General features: G+C 46.1%; 1 protein-coding gene and 1 non-coding gene across 5 annotated transcripts in view; both read right to left on the bottom strand.

Moving 5' to 3' along the window:
* Positions 1 to 25436, bottom strand: part of VPS53 (VPS53 subunit of GARP complex) — a 177307-nt gene that overhangs the window by 133992 nt on the left and 17879 nt on the right. For 3 of the 4 annotated variants that reach the window (XM_070061170.1, XM_070061172.1, XM_070061171.1), the window contains 3 exons: positions 20702 to 20782; positions 8105 to 8154; positions 5713 to 5779 (listed from right to left, as the gene is read on the bottom strand). Coding sequence is in view for 1 of the 4 variants with exons in the window: in XM_070061169.1 (XP_069917270.1) it covers positions 5713 to 5779; positions 8105 to 8154; positions 20702 to 20782; positions 25195 to 25281 (285 nt within the window). In the remaining 3 variants the exon portion in view is untranslated. Of the gene's footprint in view, positions 1 to 5712; positions 5780 to 8104; positions 8155 to 20701; positions 20783 to 25194; positions 25408 to 25436 lie in introns of those variants that run through there. The other variant, XM_070061169.1, reaches the window with a different exon arrangement.
* Positions 7690 to 7817, bottom strand: LOC127484528 (small nucleolar RNA SNORA31). The gene has a single exon (XR_007911589.1). It is a non-coding gene; the product is annotated as a small nucleolar RNA SNORA31 (small nucleolar RNA).

The raw sequence follows: 25436 nt of genomic DNA, 5'->3' as shown, positions 1-25436 counted from the left end.
ATCTAAAGCTTTTTACAATTCAGAGTTTTGAGGAGCAGAGCTGGAAAGGGCAATAGTAATTCTCTTCTTCTCCCAAACTTTCATCTTGCTCTGATCAAAAAAATAGCTACACTGCAACCAGGTTCCACCTAAGAGACAGAAACCCAACGGCCAACCTTCTTTTGGTGATTCAGTGACTTAACTGGGAATTGGTCAAGGTTTGGTCACCCTCGAAAATTCACACGTCAGTATTTTCTTCCTCTAACTTGCTCCCCTGTTTTCCTCTTTCTACCTTCCTTCAATCTGTCCATTTTAATTCATTGGAAGGCTGCATAATTTTGTAGCCTATCAGATGATGCGCTTGTTAAACTAAATTCATCTACAAAGTTTCAAAAAAGTGGGCATTTAATTAAAAGTTTTGACTGATGACTTCAGCAGATAAACATGGGGAGGACTCAGTGCCCACTGACTTTGCAAGAGCATCACAACCTGGTGGGAAGGGCCGCAGTCTAGAACAATTCAAGCTGGTCCACCCAGGAGGTGGCCAACAATTCTAGACTCTCCAAAATGTCCCACAGAGTACTAAGCCAGCAACTAGTCTCTCAGAAATTTCAAGAAACAGCTTTACTATGCCTTCAACTTCAGAATCGTTCTCTGTCCCCCAAATAAGTTTGAGTCAGAAACACCACTTTCCAACAAGAGTTTTTCTGCTAAAAATGTCTCTTAAGATACACTGAATGTGGAGTAAAAACTTTCCTCTTGGGGCCGGCGCTGTGGTGTAGCGGGTAAAGTCACTGCTTTTGGTGCTGGCATCCCATATGGGCGCTGGTTTGAGACCCTGGCTGCTCCACTTATGTTCCACCTCTCTGCTATGGCCCTGGGAAAGCAGTGGAAGATGGCCCAAGTGTTTGGGCCCCTGCACCTGCGTGGGAGACCTGGAGGAACAGCTCTAACGGTTGTGGCCATTTAGGGAGTGAACCAGTGGATGGAAGACCTCTCTCTCTCTCTCTGCCTCTCCTTCTCTCTCTCTGTGAAACTTTGACTTTCAAATAAATAAATAAATCCTTAATTAAAAAAAAAAAAAAAACCTTTCCTCTTAACTACGCAGGTTGAAAAGCACACCTGTTTGGGTTGAACATGACTGAGATTAAACTCATGAAAGGAAAGCTTCCCTCTGTCCACATCGCCAGTCTCCTCCTGAGTGCTCCTCAGAAGCTCAGGAAACAAGTTCTGAAAGAAAACTTTCCCTGTGTTCCAAGGAAGAGGGAAACATGGGGCCTCTTGACCTATAAAACTCAATATTTTGGAACATCCATAATTCTCCCAAGTCTGTGCCAGTCAAATAGAGACTCCCTTCAGCAAACCACCAGCCAGCCAGGGCTGGAGAGTAAAGCTTTCATCCCTCAGAGCTGACAAGGACAGGACCCAAAAGCTCCCTGGAAGTGGGGGGAGCCACTTCAGCTTGCATTACAAACTGCTGGAAAAGACAGATGGAGGGGATGACAGGAAAAGCAATTATTTCTTCTGGGTTTCCTTTCTGTCTGGATTCTAAGGAGACGAATACAAAATTCCATCACAGATTGAAATGCTATCTAAACATTCTTGCAAATGTGGTCTTGCTCTCTGAAATATGACCTGCTCTGCTGCAGCAACCTGTAACCTATTACTACGTGAAGGTGGGGGATGCCCACACTCCTGCAGCCTGTCTAGTTCTGGGCCCGACTCTGCAGCGCTGCCACTCTGTGACCCACAGATTAACCATGAAGAATGAAAAGATATATATCCACAGAACATGACCCAAGGAAAAGTCCTCACGAATCATTCACTTGTAATTTCACATTCTTGGAATTTTAAACACCTGAGACTTTTTTAAAGTATTTTAAGGTTTTGAAGAGCCACTCAAAACAGTTATGCTATTATGCTAAACAGCAGTAAATTGAGACTATTCATTCACAAAACAAGTTTTTTTCTTTTTTTTGACAGGCAGAGTGCACAGTGAGAGAGAGAGACAGAGAGAAAGGTCTTCCTTTGCCCTTGGTTCACCCTTCAATGGCCACCTCGGCCTGCGGACCACACTGATCCGATGGCAGGAGCCAGGTGCTTTTCCTGGTCTCCGATGGGGTGCAGGGCCCAAGCACCTGGGCCATCCTCCACTGCACTCCCTGGCCACAGCAGAGAGCTGGCCTGGAAGAGGGGCAACCGGGACAGAATCCAGCACCCCGACTGGGACTAGAACCTGGTGTGCTGGCGCCGCAAGGTGGAGGATTAGCCTAGTGAGCCGCGGCACCGGCTACAAATCAAGTTTTAAGCAATTTAAAGGAACTTACACACTGATCTGATTGTAAAGGACATTTGTTTGCAACTAATAAATAATTTTATACACATCAAATATTCGATACAGTTGAGTAAGATGTTGTTTTGCATGCACTCTGGTGTACTGACATGTAAAAATGAGAAAGATACAGTTCTTACTGTGAAGGAGTTTATAAGCTAGTCAAGAGGACAAGATGTGTTCATTAGTGAGCCCAGGAAGACCACAGAAGCAAAGGAAAAGTACAAGCTTCGGGCTGTGGGGTTTGGGGCAGAGACAAGACACAGCTGACTGAGCAACACTGGGACCCATCTGCTCCTCTGTAAGACGAGGGGATGTGAACCAGATGAGCTCCAAGTCATACACGGTTCTAAAATTCTGACTCCTTTGGCATATGCACATGAGGTAAACAGAAAGAACCATAAAAGAAGCTGTATTTGAGGTGGCCCTAAAACGGATGAGATTTCGAAATGTAGCTACTGGAAGAAATAAAGAGGACAAAAAGCATTTCAGGCAGAAAGAAGAATATATAGCACAGATCCAGGAAGCACAGGGCATACTTGTTTAGCACAATGACTTCAGCCGGGTAGAACCCAACAGGAGACAAAATTGGAATGGAGAATGAATCTGAATAGTAAGAGCTTGGATTTCATTATTAGTCAGGAGTCAGCAGAGTTTCTGAAGAGGCAGAGGACATGGACAAACATCTATTAGGAAAGTTAATCAGTAAAATGGAGCTCAAACGTTTGTAGGCTACTCTGTTTTTTTTTTTTTTTTTTAATTTATTTATTTGAGAGGCTGAAAGAGTGAGAGACAGCTAGAAAAAGTTTTCATCTGTTAATCTGATCCCTAAATGCCCATAACATCCAAGGGGCCAAGCTGAGAGCCAGGAACTAAATCCAGATCTCCCAAGTGGGCAGCAGGAACCCAATTAGTTGAGCCATCACCACAGTCTCCCAATGTGTGCATTATCAAGAAGCTGGAATCAGGAGCTGGGGCTGGGACGTGAACCCAGGTATTCTCATGTGGGACAGAGACATCCTAACTGACAGCTTAACAGCGAGGCCAAACTCCCACTCTGTTCGTCTTCATGACTTACAGGGGGCCCATTTACATGGGCCTCATCTGCCAGACAAGCAGTGCTTCATAGGAGTATGCCAACAGACTAAGAACCAGGCACCATACAAGAGACCAGGCAATAAGACCAGTTTCAGGGACCTAATACATCTATAAAGAAATACTGATGACAACAACAAGGAAGAAAGCAGATGACTTACAAATAGGTCAATGGCAGAGGGCTATTCAAAGGGAAAACAAAGGTAGTGGTAAAATTCAGGAAAAAATAGGGAGATGGATAAAACTGAAAATGGAGGGGGGTCCGCGCCGTGGCTCACTTGGTTAATCCTCCACCTGCAGCACCGGAATCCCATATGGGCACTGGGTTCTAGTCCCGGTTGCTCCTCTTCCAGTCCAGCTCTCTGCTGTGGCCTGGGAGGGCAGTGGAGAATGGCGCAAATGCTTGGGCCCCTGCACCTGCATGGGAGACCGGGAAGAAGCACCTGGCTCCTGGCTTCGGATCAGCGCAGCGCCGGCTGTAGCAGCCATTTGGGGAGTGAACCAACAGAAGGAAGACCTTTCTCTCTGTCTCTATCTCTCACTATGACTCTACCTGTCAAATAAAAAAAAAAAATGTAGGGGTTGGCATAGCAGGTTAAGCCACTGTCTGTAGCATTGGCATCCCATATGGGTGCCAGTTCAAGTTGTGGCTACCCTACTTCCAATCCAGCTCCCTGCTGAGAGAAAGGTCTTCCTTTGCCATTGGTTTACCCTCTGCTGCGGCCGGCACACCGCGCTGATCCGATGGCAGGAGCCAGGTACTTATCCTGGTCTCCCATGGGGTGCAGGACCCAAGCACTTGGGGCATCCTCCACTGCACTCCCGGGCCACAGCAGAGAGCTGGCCTGGAAGAGGGGCAACCGGGACAGAATCCAGCGCCCCAACCAGGACTAGAACCCAGTGTGCCGGCGTCGCAAGGTGGAGGATTAGCCTATTGAGCTGCGGCGCTGGCCATAAATAAATCTTAAAAAAAAAAAAAAAAAAAGGCACTGAAAATGTAAAAGAAAGAAGCTCATATCCCTGTGGGCCTCTGGCAGCAGGAACAGGAATATCGAGGATCGGAGAGTTCAGTGTAGGATGGCACCCTTCTCTCCACTCCAGATCTGGAGGCATAATGAACATTTTTAGAAATTAGCTATAATAGAGCCGGCGCCGTGGCTCAATAGGCTAATCCTCCACCTTGCGGCGCCGGCACACCGGGTTCTAGTCCCGGTTGGGGCGCCGGATTCTGTCCCGGTTGCCCCTCTTCCAGGCCAGCTCTCTGCTATGGCCAGGGAGTGCAGTGGAGGATGGCCCAGGTGCTTGGGCCCTGCACCCCATGGGAGACCAGGAAAAGCACCTGGCTCCTGGCTCCTGCCAGGATCAGCGCGGTGCGCCGGCTGCAGCGGCGGCCATTGGAGGGTGAACCAGCGGCAAAGGAAGACCTTTCTCTCTCTGTCTCTCTCTCTCACTGTCCACTCTGCCTGTCAAAAAAAAAAAAAAAAAAAAAAAATTAGCTATAATAAAAAATGCCAAAGAGGACAAATAATAGAAACGAAGCTGTTACAGTGTCACACGCCTGACCTCACTGAATTAGTGCAGAAAACGGAAAGGAAAACTAAAAAAGGCATGCTCAGCATTTCTGTTATGATAGCAATTCCTGAAATATGATGCCTCAACAGAAGAACAGAGTCTACATGCAAAGGAGAATGGTTAATAGACAACAGATGGCCCCCAGTCGCTGAAGAACAGCTCCTTCCCACATACTCTTTTCCTCCTCATTCCTTTCCAACAGCCCTTCCTAGCTAGATCCAAAAAGAACTGCAAACCTCTGAAAGGAACCTCAGTACCTGTTTGCCGACAAAGGCGGTTTGAGGAGCTGCTGCTTTCTCGGGTTACTAGCTTTTGCGCAACAAAAGGAAAGTCAAACCCTAACAACTTAGCTGTCAGACAAAAGCAGCAACCTTATTTAGCCACAGTAGTCGAAAGAAAGGAGGGCACAGGAGATGCCTGACGCTAAGGAGAAAAACAAGGAAAACGTCAGTTCTCTCATTTCGGTCTGCATGTCCCTGGCCCTGGGTGAGCTGAGCTCCCATGTGATCCTGGGTCACTGAGTGACAGCTCATGGCTGGTCTCGACAGCCTAACCTGGCTATAGGGAAGTCAGTCATGCACGTTTTCCACTGTAATTGTGACAGATCAGTAAGAAAGCACTCTGTAAGAATGCAGATCAACGTGATGGTCGCTGGGTTGCGTGATGGTCGCTGGGTTGCCAGTGTTGAGGAATTCAGAGGAGTGTAACTTAACACAGAGGAGCCAGCTACTTACCTGCCTCCCATCTTGCCCCACATTTGTCTGACCTCTTACAACAGTTCGAATATTGTCATCCAGTCTCCTAGCAAAAGAGTTGAAGGATACAAATCATTCAAATAATATTTATTCTACAAAGTTAGTAACTTATCCAGTAATCTCTTTAGATTGAATCTACTTCTCCAGAAAACCAAACAAAATGTGAATGACATAAGAATGGGGCCTTAGACCACACGAGGCAGCAACAGTAGTGCCAGGAACCAAGCCCAGAATGAGTTGTCTTTGTTTTAAAAAAGTGCTTAGTAAAAAAAAAGTGTTTAGTTTCACATAATATTCAGCAGTCCAAAAGGAAAACTTTTAGTGCTTTTCATGGAATAAATCAGGAATGACAAAGTTGTGGAAACTTTAGGGGTACAGAACAGAGAATTCAAATTATCCCACACAAAATGCCTTCCTCAGTAACCTCCTCAGTGACCTTAACACAGATGAGGGGCCAGGGTGATGTATGTAGTCAGTGCTTCACCCTCAGGGCCTTGACCATGCACTCTGGGGATGAAACAGATCCATGGCTTCCAGATCCTCTTCCCTCGTGGCTCAATTTACATCAGTAAATCCCACTATTCATTTGATGAATCCACTGAAGGCATGAAAGAGAGTGCATGGAGCCGGCGCAGTGGCGCAGCAGGTTAATGCTCTGGCCTGAGGTGCCGGCATCCCATATGGGCACCGGTTCTAGTCCCAGCTGCTCCTCTTCTGATCCAGCTCTCTGCTGTGGCCTGGGAAAGCAGTGGAAGTTGGCCCAGGTCTTCGGGCCCCTGCACCCATGTGGGAGACCCGAAAGAGGCTCCTGGCTCCTGGCTTCGGATCAGCACAGCTCCGACCATTGCAGCCAATTGGGGCGTGACCCATCGGATGGAAGACCCCTCTCTCTCTGCCTCCCTTCTCTCTGTGTAACTGACTTTCGAATAAATAAATAAAATATTTATAAAAAAGAGTGGAAAATAATAACCTTGGAAGTAGTTTTTTGGATCATCAGGGAAGTTCCATTTCTGCCCAAACCCTGAACACGTTAGTGGTCCCTACTGGAATTGTTCCAACTAAGGTCCACTACAACAATAAGGAAGCTTCTTTGTACGCCCTGAGGCACCAATGGAACATTGTGTTCATATAGCAGAGCTATTCACTGAAAGATACAAAGATGTGTGGAAAAAAAATTCAGTTCTTGGATTCAAAATGAATGTTTTTCCTCATCAAAAGTTTTAAAAACAATCAAAAAATCCCTCAAAACTGCATTTTAAATAATGACACCAACCTATTTCTATAGTAAGGATATTTTGTACCCAATCATGTGTCAAAACTGGAAATCCGGATATGGACAAACCAGCTATTGGGCAAGAAGGACACCTGATGACCAACCTGGACAATGGCACCCTGCACTAGTCACAGTGTTTAACACTGGGCCACAACCCAAACCAACGGCAGACCTGATACTCAGCTGCAATGGAAGCAGGCAATACCTGTGTGACTCCATCTCCTCCTAAACCTTGAGAATACCAAAAATAATAATAATAATAATAATAATAATATTCCTGGGGGAAATAAAAAATCATTTTTTTAAAGATTTATTTTATTCATTTGAAAGAGTTACACAGAGAGAGGAGAGGCAGAGAGAGAGAGAGAAAGAGAGAGAAAGAGAGACAGAGAGAGGAGAGAAAGTCTTCCTTCCGTTGGTTCACTCCCCAGATGGCTGCAACCGTCAGAGCTGAGCTGATCCAAAGCCAGGAGCCAGAGGCTTCTTCCGGGTCTCCCTTGCAGGTGCAGGGGCCCAAGGACTTGGGCCATCTTCCACTGTTATCCCAGGCCATAGTAGAGAGCTGGATCAGAAGAGGAGCAGCCGGGACTAGAACCAGCACCCATATGGGATGCCAGCACTTCAGGCCAGGGCATTAACCTACTGCGCCACAGCGTCGGCCCCAATCAAAAATCATTTTTAACAAATATATTCCCCAGTTCAATCTGGGCTGCCACAAAGACAGAAAGGGCAGGGATTTTTCTTTCACATCCCAGTACAAACCAAAAGAACAACAGCAAGTTGTTCAAAGTCTATCTATCAGTGGATGCAGAGAAAATAGTTTAAAAATCTTTTGCTCCCTTCTATAACTAGCTATTTTGGATAGACTGTCTGTTACGGTGTCTTTCCCTTTCTACAAATTGCAGATTGATCAAAGAATCAAGTTCTTTACCACAAGGCTCATATGGCAACTCAGATAAAAAGATTATTTCTAAAAAGTTACCATTTGCAGCAAACTTGAGATTCCTGCGTTCTCTAAAAAATAAAGTGTGATTTACAATGTGATAAACTAAGTTAACAATACTTTTCATTAATTAAAATTCACATGGTATTACTTACCTGATTTTCAGTCTAATTTTGTTCACGACTTCATCTATGTTTGCCAGAGACTACGATAAAGAAGAAAGTGCCCAGCTGTTACTTCACCTCCTGGAACTCCTCTTTCACAGAGAAATGACAAGCCATACAGGCTATTTACAAAATCTCAAAAAACTGAATTACATGATATGATTTTGACTTTTTTAAAAAAGGGGAAAGCAGTAGTTGGCAACTACTGCCAAATCTGGCCCAGTACTCATTCTTTATAAATAAAGTTTTATTGGAATATAGCCATGCCCACTCACGTACATACTGTTGATGGTTGCTTTTGAGCTACAATAGCAGAGTTAAGTAGTGTTGATATCATGGTATTGTCCATAAAGCCTAAATTTTTTTATTATCTGAACCTTTAAGTTTGCTGACTCTGGGATATACAGGATTGTGACAGATCCATACAATACTCACAGTGAATACATAAACAATGATAAGGAGCTGGTATTGTGGCACAGTAGGTTAATCCACTACCTGTAACACTGGCATCCCATATAAGCTCCAGTTCGAGTCCTGGCTGCTCTACTTTGGAACCAGTACCCTGCTAATGCACCTGGGAAAGCAGCGAATGACGGTCCAAGATGGGGAGTGAACCAGTGGATAGAAGATCTCCTTCTCTATCTCTCCCTCTCCCAAATTCTGCCTTTCAAATAAATGAAAATAAATCTTAAAAAACACTATCAGAACGTTGCATGACAAAAAATAGCCAGACAAAAGGGTATATCTTATAGGATTTTACTTATGCAGTTCAAAAACCAGGTGAACTATTCTCTTGTTAGAGGCCTGGGTAGTGGTTCTCTTTGTGAGAGAGGCAAGAAAGACCTTTTGAAGATGTCTTACTAATGTTTTATTTCTTGATCTGGTGGTGTTATTTATTTTGTGAAAATTCATAGTTTTACACTAATGATTGTGCACTCTTCTGTATTGTTATACTTTGATCAATAAATATACTTATTCATTTATTTCAAAATATTTATTTATTTAAGAGGTAGAGACAGAGAGAGCAGAGGGAAGGAGACTGTGAATCTATATGGTGGCTGGCTTCCAGTATGCCCAGAGGCACCAGGGCCTGAGGGAAGGTACCTGATGGCAGGGACCAGGAACCCACATGGTGGCAGGAAGCTATTTGAGAAATCACCTGTTACCTCCCAGGGTCTGCTGTAGCAGCAAGTTAGAATCAGGAACTGAACCCTGGTACTCTGATGTGGGATACAAGAGTCCTAATCAGTGTCTTAACTGCTGGGCAAAATGCCCATCCCAATAAATTTATTTTTTTCCAGGATATAAATCCACGAGAAAAAAAAGTCTGGATGGATACACAAGCATACAAGGGTAATTCAAAAAGTTAGTGAAAAATACCTATTAAAAAACCATGATGGTATTTTTTTAAAGAATTATTTTATTTATTTGAAAGACAGAGTTACAGAGACAGGTAGAGACAGAGAGAGGTCTCCCATTCTGCTGGCTTATTCCCCAAATGACTGCAACGGCCAAAGCAGAGCTGAGCTGATCCGAGACAGGAGCTAGGAGCCTCCTCCAGGTCTCCCACATGGGTGCAGGGGCCCAAGGACCTGGGCCATCTTCTACTGCTATCCCAGGCCATAGCAGAGAACTGAATTGGAAGAGGAGCAGCCGGAATGCAAACGGGCGCCCATATGGGATGCTAGCGCTGCAGGCTGGGGTTTTAGCCCACTGCGCCACAGCGCCGGCCCCACTATGATGGTATTTTAAAAAATTTAGTGGGCCGGCGCCGTGGCTCACTAGGCTAATCTTCCGCCTTGCGGCGCCAGCACACTGGGTTCTAGTCCCGGTTGGGGCCCCGGATTCTGTCCCGGTTGCCCCTCTTCCAGGCCTGCTCTTTGCTGTGGCCAGGGAGTGCAGTGGAGGGTGGCCCAAGTGCTTGGGCCCTGCACCCCATGGGAGACCAGGAGAAGCACCTGGCTCCTGCCTTCGGATCAGCGCGGTGTGCCGGCTGCAGTGCGCTGGCCGCGGCGGCCATTGGAGGGTGAACCAACAGCAAAAGGAAGACCTTTCTCTCTGTCTCTCTCTCTCACTGTCCACTCTGCCTGTCCAAAAAAAAAAAAAAAAAATTTGTGGTTGGGCCCGGCGCAATGGATCACTTGGTTAATCCTCTGCCTGCGGCGCTGGCATCCCATATGGGCACTGGGTTCTAGTCCCGGTTGCTCTTCTTCCAGTCCAGCTCTCTGCTGTGGCCCGGGAGGGCAGTGGAGGATGGCCCAAGTGCTTGGGCCCCTATACCTGCATGGGAGACCAGGAAGAAGCACCTGGCTCCTGGCTTTGGATCGGTGCAGCGCAGGCCATAGCGGCCATCTGGGGAGTGAACCAACAGAAGGAAGACCTTTCTATCTGTCTCTCTCTGTCAAATAAATAAATTTTTAAAAAAATTTTGTGGCAAAATCATATCTTTTCTATTTGAAAGGCAAAGAGAAATAAAGATAGAGAATGCCAATCTGCTGGTTTACTTCCAAAATGCCCACAGTGGACCCTAGCTGAGGCCAAAGCAGAGGAACCAATAATTCAATTCAAGTCTCCCAAGGTGGTAGCAAGGACCCAATCACTTGAGCCATCACCACTGCCTCCCAGGGTTTGCATTAACAAGAAGCTGGAGTCAGGAGTGGAGCCAGGTATCAAATCTAAGCATTTGGATATGGGTCAAAGTATTTTAACCAACCACAAGGTGAAACATCCATGCTAAAATAAACTTATCTATTAATTTCATTTCTCCATGAATTTTTATTTCATTTTTAAAAAAGATTTTATTATTTGTTTATTTAAAAGGTAGAGTTATAAGCTGGCGCCGCGGCTCACTAGGCTAATCCTCCGCCTAGCGGCGCCGGCACACCGGGTTCTAGTCCCGGTCGGGGAGCCGGATTCTGTCCCGGTTGCCCCTCTTCCAGGCCAGCTCTCTGCTGTGGCCAGGGAGTGCAGTGGAGGATGGCCCAGGTGCTTGGGCCCTGCACCCCATGGGAGACCAGGAAAAGCACCTGGCTCCTGGCTCCTGCCATCGGATCAGCGCGGTGCGCCGGCCATAGCGCGCCGGCCGCGGCGGCCATTGGAGGGTGAACCAACGGCAAAGGAAGACCTTTCTCTCTGTCTCTCTCTCTCACTGTCCACTCTGCCTGTCAATAAATAAATAAATAAATAAATATAAATAAATAAATAAAAGGTAGAGTTATAGACATCCATTGGTACTCCCCAAATGGCCACAATGCCCAGAGCTGGGCCGATCCAAAGTCAGAAGCCAGGAGCTTCTTCCTGGTCTTCCACATGGGTGCAGGGGCCCAAGGACTTGGGACATCTTCTACTGCTTTCCCAAGCTACAAGCAGTGAGCTGGAGCAGAAGAGCAGCCAGGACACAAATCGGCACCCATATAATATGTCAGTACTGCAGGCAGAGGTTTAGCCTACTATGCCACAACACTGGGCCCTCTCCATGAACTTCTGAAGTATTCTCATAGTAGCTGTAATCTACACTAGTAGCTGCAATCTATGAAATCTGTATTACTAGTTTTACTCCATGAAAAGGAGGAATTTCAAACTTTTCTTCTTCTTTGCCTATCAGTATTTTCTAATTATTCCACATAGACTATGCACTGTTATTGTAATTAAAAATTTTTTTAAAGATAACAACAAAGCCATTAAAAGACCATTTCGGGCCTACGTCCTAAGAAAATGTGAGGAAATGCTGCCCCTTAGTGGAGGAGAGGAGGTACAATTTTACAGCATCATTTTAACTCAAGTTTTCAAAACAGAATCTTATAAAAACCTCTTTCTCTCTCTCCCAACAGCTATTTTATCTCAGAAAGAATTGGGGATGGTATTAGAAGTGTGCTTATAAACTCATTCTGGCTACGGAGGGGCCAGACGCCCTCAAGAAGGTTTGGTAAGAGAAACAGGTCATGAGTGTACGAGAAGTCAGTCTTGGCCGTTCAGTCTCCCCTCCACTCTGACCAAGCCAATGGTTATCCAGAATTTTCAGAAATCCAAGAATAGCCTGAAGTAACAATGATTTTCCAAAAGAGAAGTTACTTTAATCTAATTCTGTCGAGTCTGTCACTTCAAAACTGCACTGAGTGTAACAAAAGTCACTGCCATGTTAACAACAGTGCAGGTGTCACAGGACCGGGGCTTTGGCCTAACTCCGATGCGGCTGACTTGCTGGGGGCAAGCTGTTGAACCTGAGTTTGTTTCCTCATATGAAAAATGTGCATCACAACTTCTAACTCTACTGGAACTCATTCTTTTTTAAAAAAAATTAGCTATTTTAAAAACATCTATTTTAAAGATGTTAAAATGTTAGGATGGAAGGGAGGGCATCTAGCCCAAAAGTTAGGTTGCCAGCTGGGATGCCTACATTCCATATTGGCGTGATACCCAACTCTAGCTCCTGCCTCCAGCTTCCTGCCAACAGAGACAGCAGGTAGGGCTCAAGTAACTGGGTTCCTGCCACCCAAGAGGGAGACTTGGATTAAGTTTCCAACTTGGCTTTGACCTCCCAGCCCTGGACTGGGTCATTTCAGTGTCTGGGGAGTGAACCAGTGGATGAGAGCACATGTGCTCTCTCCCCTCACGTGTCTCTCAGATAGATTTTTCTTTAAACATTAACACTTGGAAAATCATAGGTGAACATTAATCATGAGTTCTCTGTATTGTTCTAAAAACTTACCTGAAAATGGGGAATTCTATAAAAATTATACAATTTATACTTTTAAAGATTTTTTATTTATTTATCTGACAGGTAGAGTTACAGACAATGAGAGGGAGAGCCAGAGAGAAAGGTCTTCCTTCCGTTGGTTCACCCCCCAAATGGCCGCTACGGCCGGAGCTACGCCAATCCGAAGCCTGGAGCCAGGTGCTTCCTCCTGGTCTCCCATGCGGGTGCAGGGCCCAAACACTTGGGCCATCCTCCACTACCTTCCCAGGCCACAGCAGAGAGCTAGACTGGAAAAGGAGCAACCGGGGCTAGTATCCAGGGCCCATATGGGATTCCGGCGCTGCAGGCTGAGGATTAGCCAAGTGAGCCATGGCACTGGCCCCAAAATTTGTAACCTCTATAAAATTGGTAAAACTGTATATGACCAAAAACCTCAGAGAGTGAACAGAGTATGGAGGGAAAAGCAAGGCTTCCACTCATCTGTCCTGCCCGTGCCCTTGGGTCCTCTCCCTGAGGCAATGGCTCTGCGCCAGCTGCTTCCCACCTTCTGGGAGACAGACTATGCGCTAAAAGCACATCCAGGGGGCTGGCACTGTGGCGTAGTAGGTAAGGCCACTGCCTGCGGTGCCAGCATCCCATATGCACACCAGTTCAAGTCCCGGCTGTTCAAATTCCGATCCTGCTCTCTGCTATGGCCTTTGAAGGCAGTGGAGGATGGCCCAAGTGTTGGGGCCCCTGCACCCATGTTGGAGACCCGGAGGAGGCAGCTGGCTCCTGGCTTCGGATTGGTGCAGCTCCGGCCGTCACGGCCATCCGGGGATTGAACCAGTGGATAAAGACACCTCTCTCTCTCTGCCTCTGCCTCTCTGTAACTCTGCTGTTCAAATAAATAAATAAATCTTAAAAAAAAAAAAAAAAGAAAAGAAAAGAAAAGAAAAAGAAAAGAGCATCCAGGAGTGGTCTGCACTGTGCTTTTTTCACTTGACAATATAATCTGGACGTCATTCCACAGAAACCATTTCTTAAATTTAGTAATCCTTAGATATTCAAGTCTTGCTTAAGTTTTGACCATTTTTCTAAGAAGAGTAATGCAAAATATGCATGTAATCAGATGCTTAACTGTACTTTAAAAAGCAAAAATCTGGAAATGAACTAAATGCCAATCAACAGTTAACAGATTGGGCCTTGTTTATTCAACAGGCCTTCAGGCCACCAGTAGAGACAGGGCTCAGGGAGGCTACCAACTGACAAGGAAGACTGCCGGGATGCCACACTACAAGTGGAAAACAGTCTCGAAGCAGCAAGCACTCTGTGCTTATTCAGAGAACAGAAAGAAACATCCTACAGCCACAATCCTTGACTGACTGGCAGATGGCGGAGGGCGGGGAGGGAACAGATTTCCCTTTACGTCCCAGATTTCCTACTGGGGAAGCAAAAAGGAAAGTTGCTAACATCTAGTGTAGTTCTCCCACACAGCACTGTGCTAGACACTACACAGAAGTTGTGTCCCTTATCCTCCCGGCCTCATCAGGCACAGCGTGATCTTTAAAGGGAACCCTGGGATGTGGCCTCTGAAAGGACAGGCTTTGTCCCAGAGCACAGCTGCACTCACTGAGTGTGACTGCCTCCAACACCTCTGCTCTGTCCCACTCTCCATGCCGCCTCTCATGCAACGGATCTTCTTCATTTTTTAATTTTAATTTATTTGAGAGGCAGAAAGACAGAGACTGACAGGCAGACACAGAGAACGCTCAAGTGCTACTTCACTCCCTCAGTGTCCAAAGCAGCCAGGGCTGGGCAAGCTAAAGCCAGGAGATGGGAACTCAATCCGCATCTCCCAGATGGTGGCAGGAACCCATCTGCAATCCCCTAAGGTGTGCATTAGCAAGAAGTGAATTGAATTGGATGTGGAGCGGGAACTCAAACCTAGGCACTCTGACATGTAATATGGGAGGCATAGCAACGTCTTAACTGCTACGCCAAACACCCACCCCTACAATGGCTCTTGATCTTTTTCTGTACCCTAACACTTGAGACTTGACACACTCCTTCTGAAGAGTTAGTGCCCCACATGGCAGGAATCCTCACTGCATTTGAGGGCGCCTCCTGGGGAGAGCCCCGGAGGAATCCAGATGGGCCACCCCTAGGTGGAGGTAGTATATGCCCTCTGAAAACCACTCAGCTAGTTCAGCTGCATGCAAGAAGGTTGCACAGTTTTAATTTTAAAATGTTTTAATTACTGAAAAGTATTTCCTGGGTTTAATGGCAATTCATGCTGACTACAGAAAATAAGTAAATTCATTCTACACTTCCAGGAGAGTATAACCTCTACAGTATTTTTGCATCAATAAATTGTACTTTATGGTTCTTCCTATGAAAATATATGGCTTTTTTTTGGAGCTGGCACTGTGGCATACTGGGTGAAGCTGCCGCCTGCAGTGCCAGCATCCCATGTGGGTGCCAGTTTGAGTCCCAGCTGCTCTACTTCCAATCCAGCTCTCTGCTATGCCCTGGGAAAGCAGTAGAGGATGGCCTAGGTCCTTGGGCCCCTGCACCTGCGTGGGAGATGGGAAGAAGCTCCTGGCTCCTAACTTTGGATTAGCCCAGCTCTGGCCATTGCAGCCATCGGGGAGTGAACCAGCAGATTGAAGACCTCTTTCTCTGTCTCTGCCTCTCCTTCTCTCTGTGTGTAACTCTGACTTTCAAGTAAATAAATGAATCTTTTTTAAAAAATGGCTTTTTAAAATCAATAGATGATAAGCAATTTGGCATGCTGATTTAAAAAAAAAATTTTTAATAGAGATCTAAAGTATTCAGTGGTGGGGTGGGGGCTCATTAAAATTCTTTCAACCTGGGGCCAGTGCTGTGGCATAGCGGGTTAAGTCACTGTCTGCAGCACCAGCATCCGAGATGGGCGCTAGTTCAAGTCCCAGCTGCTCCACTTCTGATCCAGCTACCTGCTAATGTACCTGGGAAAGCAGAAGAAGATGGCCCAAATACTTGGGCCCCTGCATCCATGTGGGAGACCTGGGTAAAGCTCTTGGTTCCTGGCTTCAGTCTGGTCTAGACCTGACCATTGCAGCCATTTGGGGAATGAACCATTGAATGGATGATCTCTTTGTCTCTCTCTTTCTCTCTGTAACTCTGCCTTTCATATAAATAAAAATAAATCTTAAAAAACAAAAACAAAAAAAAAAAAAAACCAAAAAAAAGTGAACCAGAAGATCTCTTTCTCAGTCTCTGTTTTTTAAATAAATAAAATAAGTAAAAATTAAATATAAAACCAAACAAATACATACACCAATGCTTCAGGAAGAAATGAAAACCTGGCTATTTCCTACATAATATTTTTAAAAAAGATTTATTTATTTGAAAGGCAGAGTTACAGAGAGGCAGAGGCAGAAGCAGAGAGAGAAAAAGGTCTTCCATCCGCTGGTTCACTCCCCAGATGGCTGCAACGGCTGGAGCTACACCAATCTGAAGCCAGGACCCAGGAGCTTCTTCCAGTCTCCCACATGGGTGCAGGGGCCCAAGGACTTGGGTCATCTTCTGCTGCTTTCCCAGGCCATAGCAGAGAGCTGGATCAGAAGTAGAGTAGCTGGGACTTGAATCAGCACCCATATGGGATGCGAGCGCTACAGGCAGTGGCTTTACCTGCTATGCCACAGTACCGGCCCCTCCTATGTAATTTTCAATTCAAATACTTATTTTTGTTTTTTGGGGGGATCAGCATTCTTGATAAGGTGGGACAAATATTTCAAGGCTTATAATGCTATCTTTATACCAGCTGTTACCAAATGTCTATCTCTAGATAATTTCTCGAATTCTCCTTTCAGAGAATGAGTTATAAAGGCCATTTATGAAATCTCAAAAAAGACAATCACACAGTATATAATTTTTTAAACTTTATTTGAAAAATGAACACATCCGGCTGGTGCCGCAGCTCAATAGGCTAATCCTCCACCTAGTGGCGCCGGCACACCGGGTTCTAGTCCCGGTCGGGGTGCCAGATTCTGTCCCGGTTGCCCCCCTTCCAGGCCAGCTCTCTGCTGTGGCCTGGGAGTGCAGGGGAGGATGGCCCAAGTCCTTGGGCCCTGCACCCCATGGGAGACCAGGAGAAGCACCTGGCTCCTGGCTTCGGATCAGCGCGGTGCGCCGGCCGCAGCACGCTGGCCGCAGTGGCCATTGGAGGGTGAACCAACGGCAAAAGGAAGACCTTTCCCTCTGTCTCTCTCTCTCTCACTGTCCACTCTGCCTGTCAAAAAAAAGAAAAAAAAAAAATGAACACATCCTTCAGAAAGTTTGGAAGGATATATACCAAGATACTAACAATGATGGGGATTATGGATTCCACACTCAAACATCCAACTATGTACTTCTACCTGGATGGCTCAAATATGATCCAAAATGACTATTCCTACACCCTACTCCTGCTCTACTTGCCACTGAAACCTGTTCTTCATCTTCACTCTCAATATTGGGTAAAGGCGTCAGCACCCACGTAGTAAGTCGGGCTAGGAATCAAAGACCAAAATCCTTCACATGGCTGCAATGCCCAGTAAAATGTCATTTCCTTAGGGGAGCCTTTGTGGATCCCTCAGACTGCTTTCCCCAGAGAAGAACTCGTGAGGGTGAGGTTCCCTCGTGGCCACCCCAGTAAGCTGAGCCTTCCTTATCTCTGTGCTTTACTCTCCACATTGTTAAACAAGAATGAAAACAAAGTGGAGAATTTACTAATTTGCTGAGCACTTAGAATGGTGCCTGCAGCACAGTGAACATCCTAACTACTGCTACAGGTGTGGCAGAAGTTAGGGCTCTTTTAAGAGGAAGAAACAATAATAATTATACAAATAAGTCACTGTAACCATGATTTACTTACATTATGTTAATTGTGCAATTATCTATTTAGAGATAGACTGGAAGCTCTGTGTTGGTAAGGACCATTTCTGTCTTGCTTAGCCGTGAATTTTAAAAATTAATTAACAAATTAATGAATTAGAGAGGCAGGGAAACAGAGAAGGATGGAGACAGACAGACAGAGAGAGATCCCATCTGCTGGTTTGCTCCCATTCGCTGTTTCAATCCCAAATCTCCACAACGCCCAGGGCTGGGCTGGGGCCAGGAGCTCATTCTAGGTCTCTCATGTAGGTGGTACGAACCCACCCACTGAGACTCTACTGCTGCCTCCCAGGGTCCTCATTAGCAGGAGCCAGAGCCAGGAGCCACAACCAGGAACAGGTACTCCACATCTTAACTGCCAGGCCAAATGTCCATCTCTAATTTCCTTCTAGAGCTCAGCAGAAAGGTGGGTTTTTATTGAATAAATAAGTGATTTTGAGATTCCACAAAAGCCTCTACCTTCAATCCTTCAGACACTAAATTCCATGAGTTCTGTCTCCAAAATAGCTCTCAGATTGTGTCTCCATCCCCAGCCTTCACACAGGCTTCATAAGTACATAATATTTTGGGGATACAGACTTAAAAATTAGCCCAGGAGAAATTAGTTCTGTGAGAACTAATGCCTCACTGGGAAGCAGGCAGTTTCCCAAATGTCGGGGACCGGAAAGCCTAGAGGACAGAGAGTCTTCAGGATTCCTGCTCTACTTAACCCCTCAACCTCAACCCCGCACAGCCCTGACACCACGCACACTTAGCATTTCCTGTCCCTGAGCCTTAGCCTATGTGTAAAATGACCTTCTTCTCCCTCATCATCTTACAACATTTACGTCGCTGCTCCCTGTTGAGAATGAGGCTCCCCCAGAATGCCACAAGCCTGCCTCCTTCATATCTATTAGGTCTCAGTTTAAAGGGAGCTTCCTTTAAAGATGCAGGCCATCATGTGCGCGTGCGCACGCGCATGAGAGAGTGAGAGAGAGAGAGAGAGAGAAAGATTGATTCTTATTTGAGAGAGAGAGAGAAAGATTGATTCTTATTTGAGAGAGAGAGAAAGATTGATTCTTAATTGAGAGAGAGAGAGAGAGAGAGAGAGAGAAAGATTGATTCTTATTTGCTTATCTACTCCCCAAATGCCTGTAACAGCCAGGGCTGGGCCAGGTTGAAGCCAGGAGCCAGGAACTCAGTCCAGGTCTCCCATCTGAGTAGTAAGGACCCAACTACCTAAGCCATGACCTGTTGCCTCCCAGGGTTCAGGGTCCACCTCAGCAGGAAGCTGGAATCAGAAGCAATGCTGAGACTCACACTCAGGTACTTCAATATGGGATGTGGGTGTCCCAACCAGCATCTTACCAGTTAGGCCTAATGCCCATCCCTATACTGGCTTTTCATGACAGAATTATCCATCCTTGATAATTTCTTATGGGTTTATTTGTTGACTTATTTCTTGTCTTCCTCCCCCACAACAGACTCCATGAGACCAAGAACTTATCTGTCACGTCTACCACTTCTCTGTAGCTTCTAAAACAGTGCCTGGCACTTGGCAGACCCTTACTAAATGACTGTCAAGTTCGACTAAATGAACAGTGAATGAATCCTGCAAGACTCCAAGGGAGGGCTACCTTCTTCCTGAGGTTTTCATTGTCACAAGAACTCTTCTTTGTTCCTCACTATACCACTCCACACCTTTCTTAGGGCACTCACTAGTGTCTCCCTCTACTTAATCATGAAGACCTTAAGGCATGGACTAAGGCTCATTTTTGCACCCAGTGCAGTGGCTGAGAACATATGATAAGCGCCCAATGAACATCTGCTTAAAGAATAATTTCATGGGCGCTGGCGATGTGGTGTAGTGGGCTAAGCCTCCACCTGCAGCACTGGAATCCCATATGGGTGCCAGTTCGTATCCCAGCAGCTCCTCTTCTGATCCAGCTCCCTGCTATGATCTGCGAAAGCAGCAGAAGATGGCCCAAGTCCTTGGGCACCTGCACCCACATGGGAGACCTGGAAGAAACTCCTGACTCCTGGCTTCAGATTGGCTCAGCTCTGGGCATTATGGCCATTTGGGAAGTGAACCAGAGGACAGAAGACCTCTCTCTCACCCTCTCTGTCTGTAACTCTACCTCTCAAATAATAAATAAATAAACTCTTAAAAAAATAACTTTATGAAAAATATGAGCAGGACGCTAGCTACCATTCTCTTTACTGCTACTTCTCTTTATTTATTTAAAAAGGAAAGCAAGAAGGACAAACAGGGAGATGCTCCATCTGCTGCTTCACTCCCCAATTGCCCACCACAGCCAGGACTGGGCCAAGCCAAAGCCAGGAGCCAGGAACTCTATCCAGGCCTCCCAAATGAGCAGCAGGAACTCAGTACTTGACCCATCAACTACTGCCTTCCAGGTGCAACAGCTAGAAGCTGGATCAAAGCAGAGGCAGAGGTAAAACTCCAGCCCAGGCACTCTGATATCAGATGCAGGCATCCAAATGGCAGCTTAACTTGATGTGCCACAACACCCACCCACCAACTCTGCTGCTTCTAATTCTGTTCTACTTCTCACCCAGACACCCAAAAGATAATTCTGTAGGAAAAATTCATGTGTATAGGCAAATCACCCAACAAAGTGAAACGAAACATAGTCTAAACATTTACTTCTTGAAATAGTGGTGAAAGTGAATTTATTAGACAACCTGACTACCTTATCCCTTTTTTCTATTACATTATAAAAATTCTTCCTCTTTCCAAATTTACTACAGAAAATTTGAGGGGATTCTTACAACCTAAAGGTACACTTTGTAATAACATGCTAATTACACAAAGAATTTCACTTTAATACAATTTAACTAACCATCCCATTTGATCGTGATGGAGTTTGATTTGAATCCAACCCTCTTACTTATCAAAGAGCTCTAGATTACACAGAATAACTCACCAACCCTAACACTCATGGTGAGCCACAGCCTACTGAAATGAAGAAAATCTAAAACTCTATACTTACTTGCTCTGTTGGAAAGAGGGTATTGATATACTCAACAGCATTGAAATCTGCTCGATCTAAAGGATCCTGACTCGGAAATACCTGTATAAAAAGAGAGGACTAATGTCAAAACATCATATTGTACATCATAAGTACATACAATTTGTATTTTATTTTTCAATTTAAGATACACATTCTAAAACACTTAAAAAGGTGATTAAAGGGCCCGGCACTGTGGCTCACTTGGCTAATCTTCCGCCTGTGGCACCGGCATCCCATATGGGCACCAGGTTCTAGTCCCAGTTGCTCCTCTTCCAGTCCAGCTCTCTGTTGTGGCCCGGGAAGGCAGTGGAGGATGGCCCAAGTGCTTGGGCCCTGCACCCACACGGGAGACCAGGAGAAAGCGCCTGGCTCCCAGCTTCGGATCGGCGCAGCGCCGGCTGTGATGGCCATTTGGGGAATGAACCAATGGAAGGAAGACCTTTCTCTCTCTCTCTCTCACTGTCTATAACTCTACCTGTCAAATAAATAAAAAAAAAAAATCTTAAAAAAAAAAAAGGTGATTAAAAATAACTGCCACTGTTCTACTTTTGTTTTTGTTTTTGTTTTTGTTTTTGGCAGGCAGAGTTAGACAGTGAGAGAAAGACCGAGAGAAAGGTCTTTCTTCTGTTGGTTCACCCCCCAAATGGCCGCTATACCTGGCACGCTACGCCGATCCGAAGCCAGGAATCAGGTGCTTCCTCCTGGTCTCCCATGCAGGTGAGGGACCCAAGCACTTGGGCCATCCTCCACTGCCCTCCCAGGCCACAGCAGAGAGCTGGACTGGAAGAGGAGCAACCGGGACAGAATCCGGTGTCCTGATCGGGACTAGAACACGGGGTGCCGGTGCCGCAGGCGGAGGATTAGCCAAGTGAGCCGCAGCGCAAGCCTCTACTTTGTTTTATGCATCATTTCTTTTCTCCCTACCAGACTGTAAGGTCCCTTAAGACAAAAAGCACACCTTTTTCCATGTTGTAATGCTTCCCCACACAACAGCTGCTCAATAAAATATCTGTAAATAAAGCTTTAATTTTCAACAATATCTGTAGTTTTAACATTTTGACACAATGAAAACAATGTGTGAATGAGAAAAAAGTTCCACATACATCAACAATCTCAAGAACAGGAAGAAGTCAGTAGGTAATGTGCACTATTAAGCTGACGGTGACATGGGTGTGCTCGTATTAGGAAGCCTTGATAACAGACTTAGGCACCATGTCTCAATGGCATCTCAGCAGAATTCATGAAACGTCAAAGCAATTTTATTTCTTCAGACACTGTCAAGAAATGGAGAGCTGGGGGCCGACATGGTGGCATAGGCGGTAAAGCTGGCACCTGCAATGCAGGCATCCCTTATGGGTGAAGGTTTGAGTCCTGCCTGCTCCACTTCCAATCCAGCTCCCTGCTAATGGCTTGGGAAAAGCAGAAGAAGATGGCCCAAGTGCTTGGGCCCCTATAAAAATCTACGTTGGAGGATAGCTCCTGACTCCTGGGTTTGGCCTGGCCATTTAGGGAGTGAACCAGCAAACAGAAGACCCCTTTCTCTGTCTTTCCTCCTCTCTTTGAAACTCTGAGTTTCAAATAAATAATAAATAAGTCTTTAAAAAATGGAGATCTGAGTGTTTGGTGCAGCGATTAAGATGCCACTTGAGATAGCCAGGGTTGGCGTCCCAACTCGGCTTTCCATCCCAGCTTTCTAATAATGTGTACCTAGGGAGGCAGCAGGGGATGGCCCGAGTACCTGGGTTCCTGCCACCACGTGGGAAGCCTGGACTGCATTGGTATCTCCTGATTTTGACCTGAACCAGTCCTGGCAATTGTGGGCATTTATGGAGTGAGCCAGTAGGTGGGAATCAAGTTCTCTCTCTCTCCCACTTTCAAATAAAATAAAAAGAAATTTAAAAAAGAAAAGAAATGGAGAGGTGGCATTCAGATTAACAGAAGAAAGAAAGCCACTTCTGAGAAATATGGCTAACACCCTTCAAAAGTCCCACCTTCAAGAACATGAAAAAAAGGTAGGTTATAAAAGCACCCTCCAGGGCACTGGATTTCACCATCTCAACATACTATAATTCTGGGAGGCAGCCTTCTTGAAGAAGCCTTCCAAAGAAATAGTGTCAAAGAATTTTCTAAGAGAGGTCAAGGACAATGGGTATAGGAGTTTAGGGTTTCCACAATGTTAAGGACAAGAGGAGGTAAGTGGATGAGAATAAAGTATAATACACATTTGTGGTGGGAGATACTTATGTCCATGTAATTTACACAACCTCAATTATATGCGCTCGCCAGAGGGGGTGCTGGCTACCAGGCCTGCTCTGAGCATATGCTCCACTGCAAGCATAGAAATGTAAATTGTTTCTTTCCTCAAATTGGGCAATTCTGGTATTCTTCTTACCGCTCCTGGGTGGTTATCCTAGGTTTTTGCTTTTATAAAAAAATATTTATCTATTTACATATTTGAGAAGGGGAGAAACAGAAAGGGGGGGAAGATGAAGAGAGCAATGAGACAGCAATATCCCATCCATCTGTTCACTCCACAAATGCTCGGAGACAAGAATTCCATCTAGGTCTCCCATGTGGGTAGCAGGAGCCCAATTACCTGAGCCATCACCACTGCCTCCCATGGTCTGCATTAGTAGGAATCAAAACCAGGCACTAGGATGTGGGATGCAGGAGTCTTAACTCCCTAAACATCTGCTCTTATCCTAGGTTTTAATGTGTTTTCATGTAGCAAGGCCCTAACACAAGCCAGCTATTTCATCTGGTAAAACCGACAGAAGAGATTACCGCCAATGCTGGAGGAAAAAACGAACAGCACTAGACTTATCAAAGAGATGCTGACACATTGTACATCCTAAAGAATTTGAAAGATAACATATCTATAAAGATTTCACTTTGTGAAATGACTGTGAGTAAAATGTGATTCTATCATATCAACCCTTCCTAAACCCTCACATATCACATTGGCAAGCTGAAGAATTTCTATCTCATACTATGGAAAGAAAAATTTTTAAATTCATCTTGACATCAAGATGTCTGCTTACTAGGTAAACCTATGGCAGGACACTTATTTATTTATTTATTTATTTTGACAGGCAGAGTTAGACAGTGAGAGAGAGACAGAGAAAGGTCTCCCTTCCATCGGTTCACCCCCCAAGAGGCCGCTATAGCTGGCATGTTGTGTCCGGCGCGCTGCGCCCATCCGAAGCCAGGAGCCAGGTGCTTCCTCCTGGTCTCCCATGCAGGTGCAGGGCCCAAGCACTCAGGCCATCCTCCACTGCACTCCTGGGCCACAGCAGAGAGCTGGACTGGAAGAGAGGCAACCGGGACAGAATCCGGCACCCTGACCGGGACTAGAACCGGGGGGTGCCAGCGCCACAGGCGGAGGATTAGCCTAGTGAGCCACGGCACCGGCCAGGACACCTGTTCTTAAAAAACACCACAAATGTGCTCTTCTGAAATTCGCTTTCAGTCAAACAATAACTGACTGTATTATTGGTTTCTTCCATCAGAGCCTAGTAAGCCCGAAGACTAAGTCCACATCAAATGTACAGGTTTTTCTTGTAAGTGGAGGCTAGTGGCGAACTGGTGTGGCCTGAACACCAAAAGCTTGCCCAGTGGTATGGTAGTCTCAGGATAGGCCAGATGGGGTTTACACGAGTAAGGCAAGCACTCCTAGGAAAACACACACACCAAAGTCTATAACAGGGACAACAAACACACTACTTAGTATAGTGGCAGACTCAATGGTAAGTATCAATGGTCAATATACGTTAACCATTAGTAATAGCAGAATTAATGTTCACTTCCAAAAACTTCCCAGAGGCATGAGCCTAAATCAGACATAACCATGACAATTACACTAGGAGAGACTTTTCTCCCTTTATCAGAAGCAATGCCCCGGATGAGGGTCTATATCGCTACTTCTAGTGTTGTTACCCTTAAAAATTCATGAGGACTGCAAAGAGAATTTCATCAACCAAAGGGTTCCCGCAGGAAAGGGAGGCTTCCCGGGAACATTCTCCAACCTGACCCTAACCAACCGACTGCAGGAGTCTCAACCTTTCAAGTGCATTTAACCGGCAGCTTTTCAACACTTCCCTCTGCTCCGCCAGCTGCTTCGGAAATCAGTGTCCCCCGCCTCCAATTTCGAGCCAGTCGCAAGGGGCAAGCTAGTCTGTGAATGAACCCCTACAACCCCCGACCCCCGAGATGCCACCCCCAAGGGTCTTTCTCCCAGGTTCACGCCTTCAGGAAGCACAGTCCTTCGCCGCCGCCCCGCAAAGACCGGCAAGGCCTAGAAGCGACACTTTCCCTCCCCCGGTTCCGAGACCCCTTCCCACCTCCGCCTCACCCCAAACCTTGCTCTGCCTCCTGAACCTGGCCCCCACCTCTCCCCAAAGACTTCGCCTTCCTCCGCTCTCCCCGCCCCCCCCATCCTCCGCACTCCCTTCTTGAGGGGGCGGAATGCTCACCTGCTCGATGGCGAGCTGCACCTCGGGCGTGAGCTGCAGCACGGCTTCCAGCTCCTCCACGAACTCCAGTTCCTCCTCCTCCATCATCCCGCCACCCAGCCCCCTGGCGACACCCGCCTTAACCCCTGCCTGCACCTCCAGCCGCCTCCCAGCCTCCAGAACAGCAAGCCCCGGCTCTGTCAGCCAAGCCCAGCACTTCCGGGAAACCCGCCACTTCCGGGATCCGGGGCACTCTGGGATAG

The sequence above is a fragment of the Oryctolagus cuniculus genome, chromosome 17 (genome assembly GCF_964237555.1).
Source record: "Oryctolagus cuniculus chromosome 17, mOryCun1.1, whole genome shotgun sequence".
NCBI lineage: Eukaryota > Metazoa > Chordata > Mammalia > Lagomorpha > Leporidae > Oryctolagus > Oryctolagus cuniculus.
This window is presented reverse-complemented; position numbering and strand designations above follow the sequence as displayed.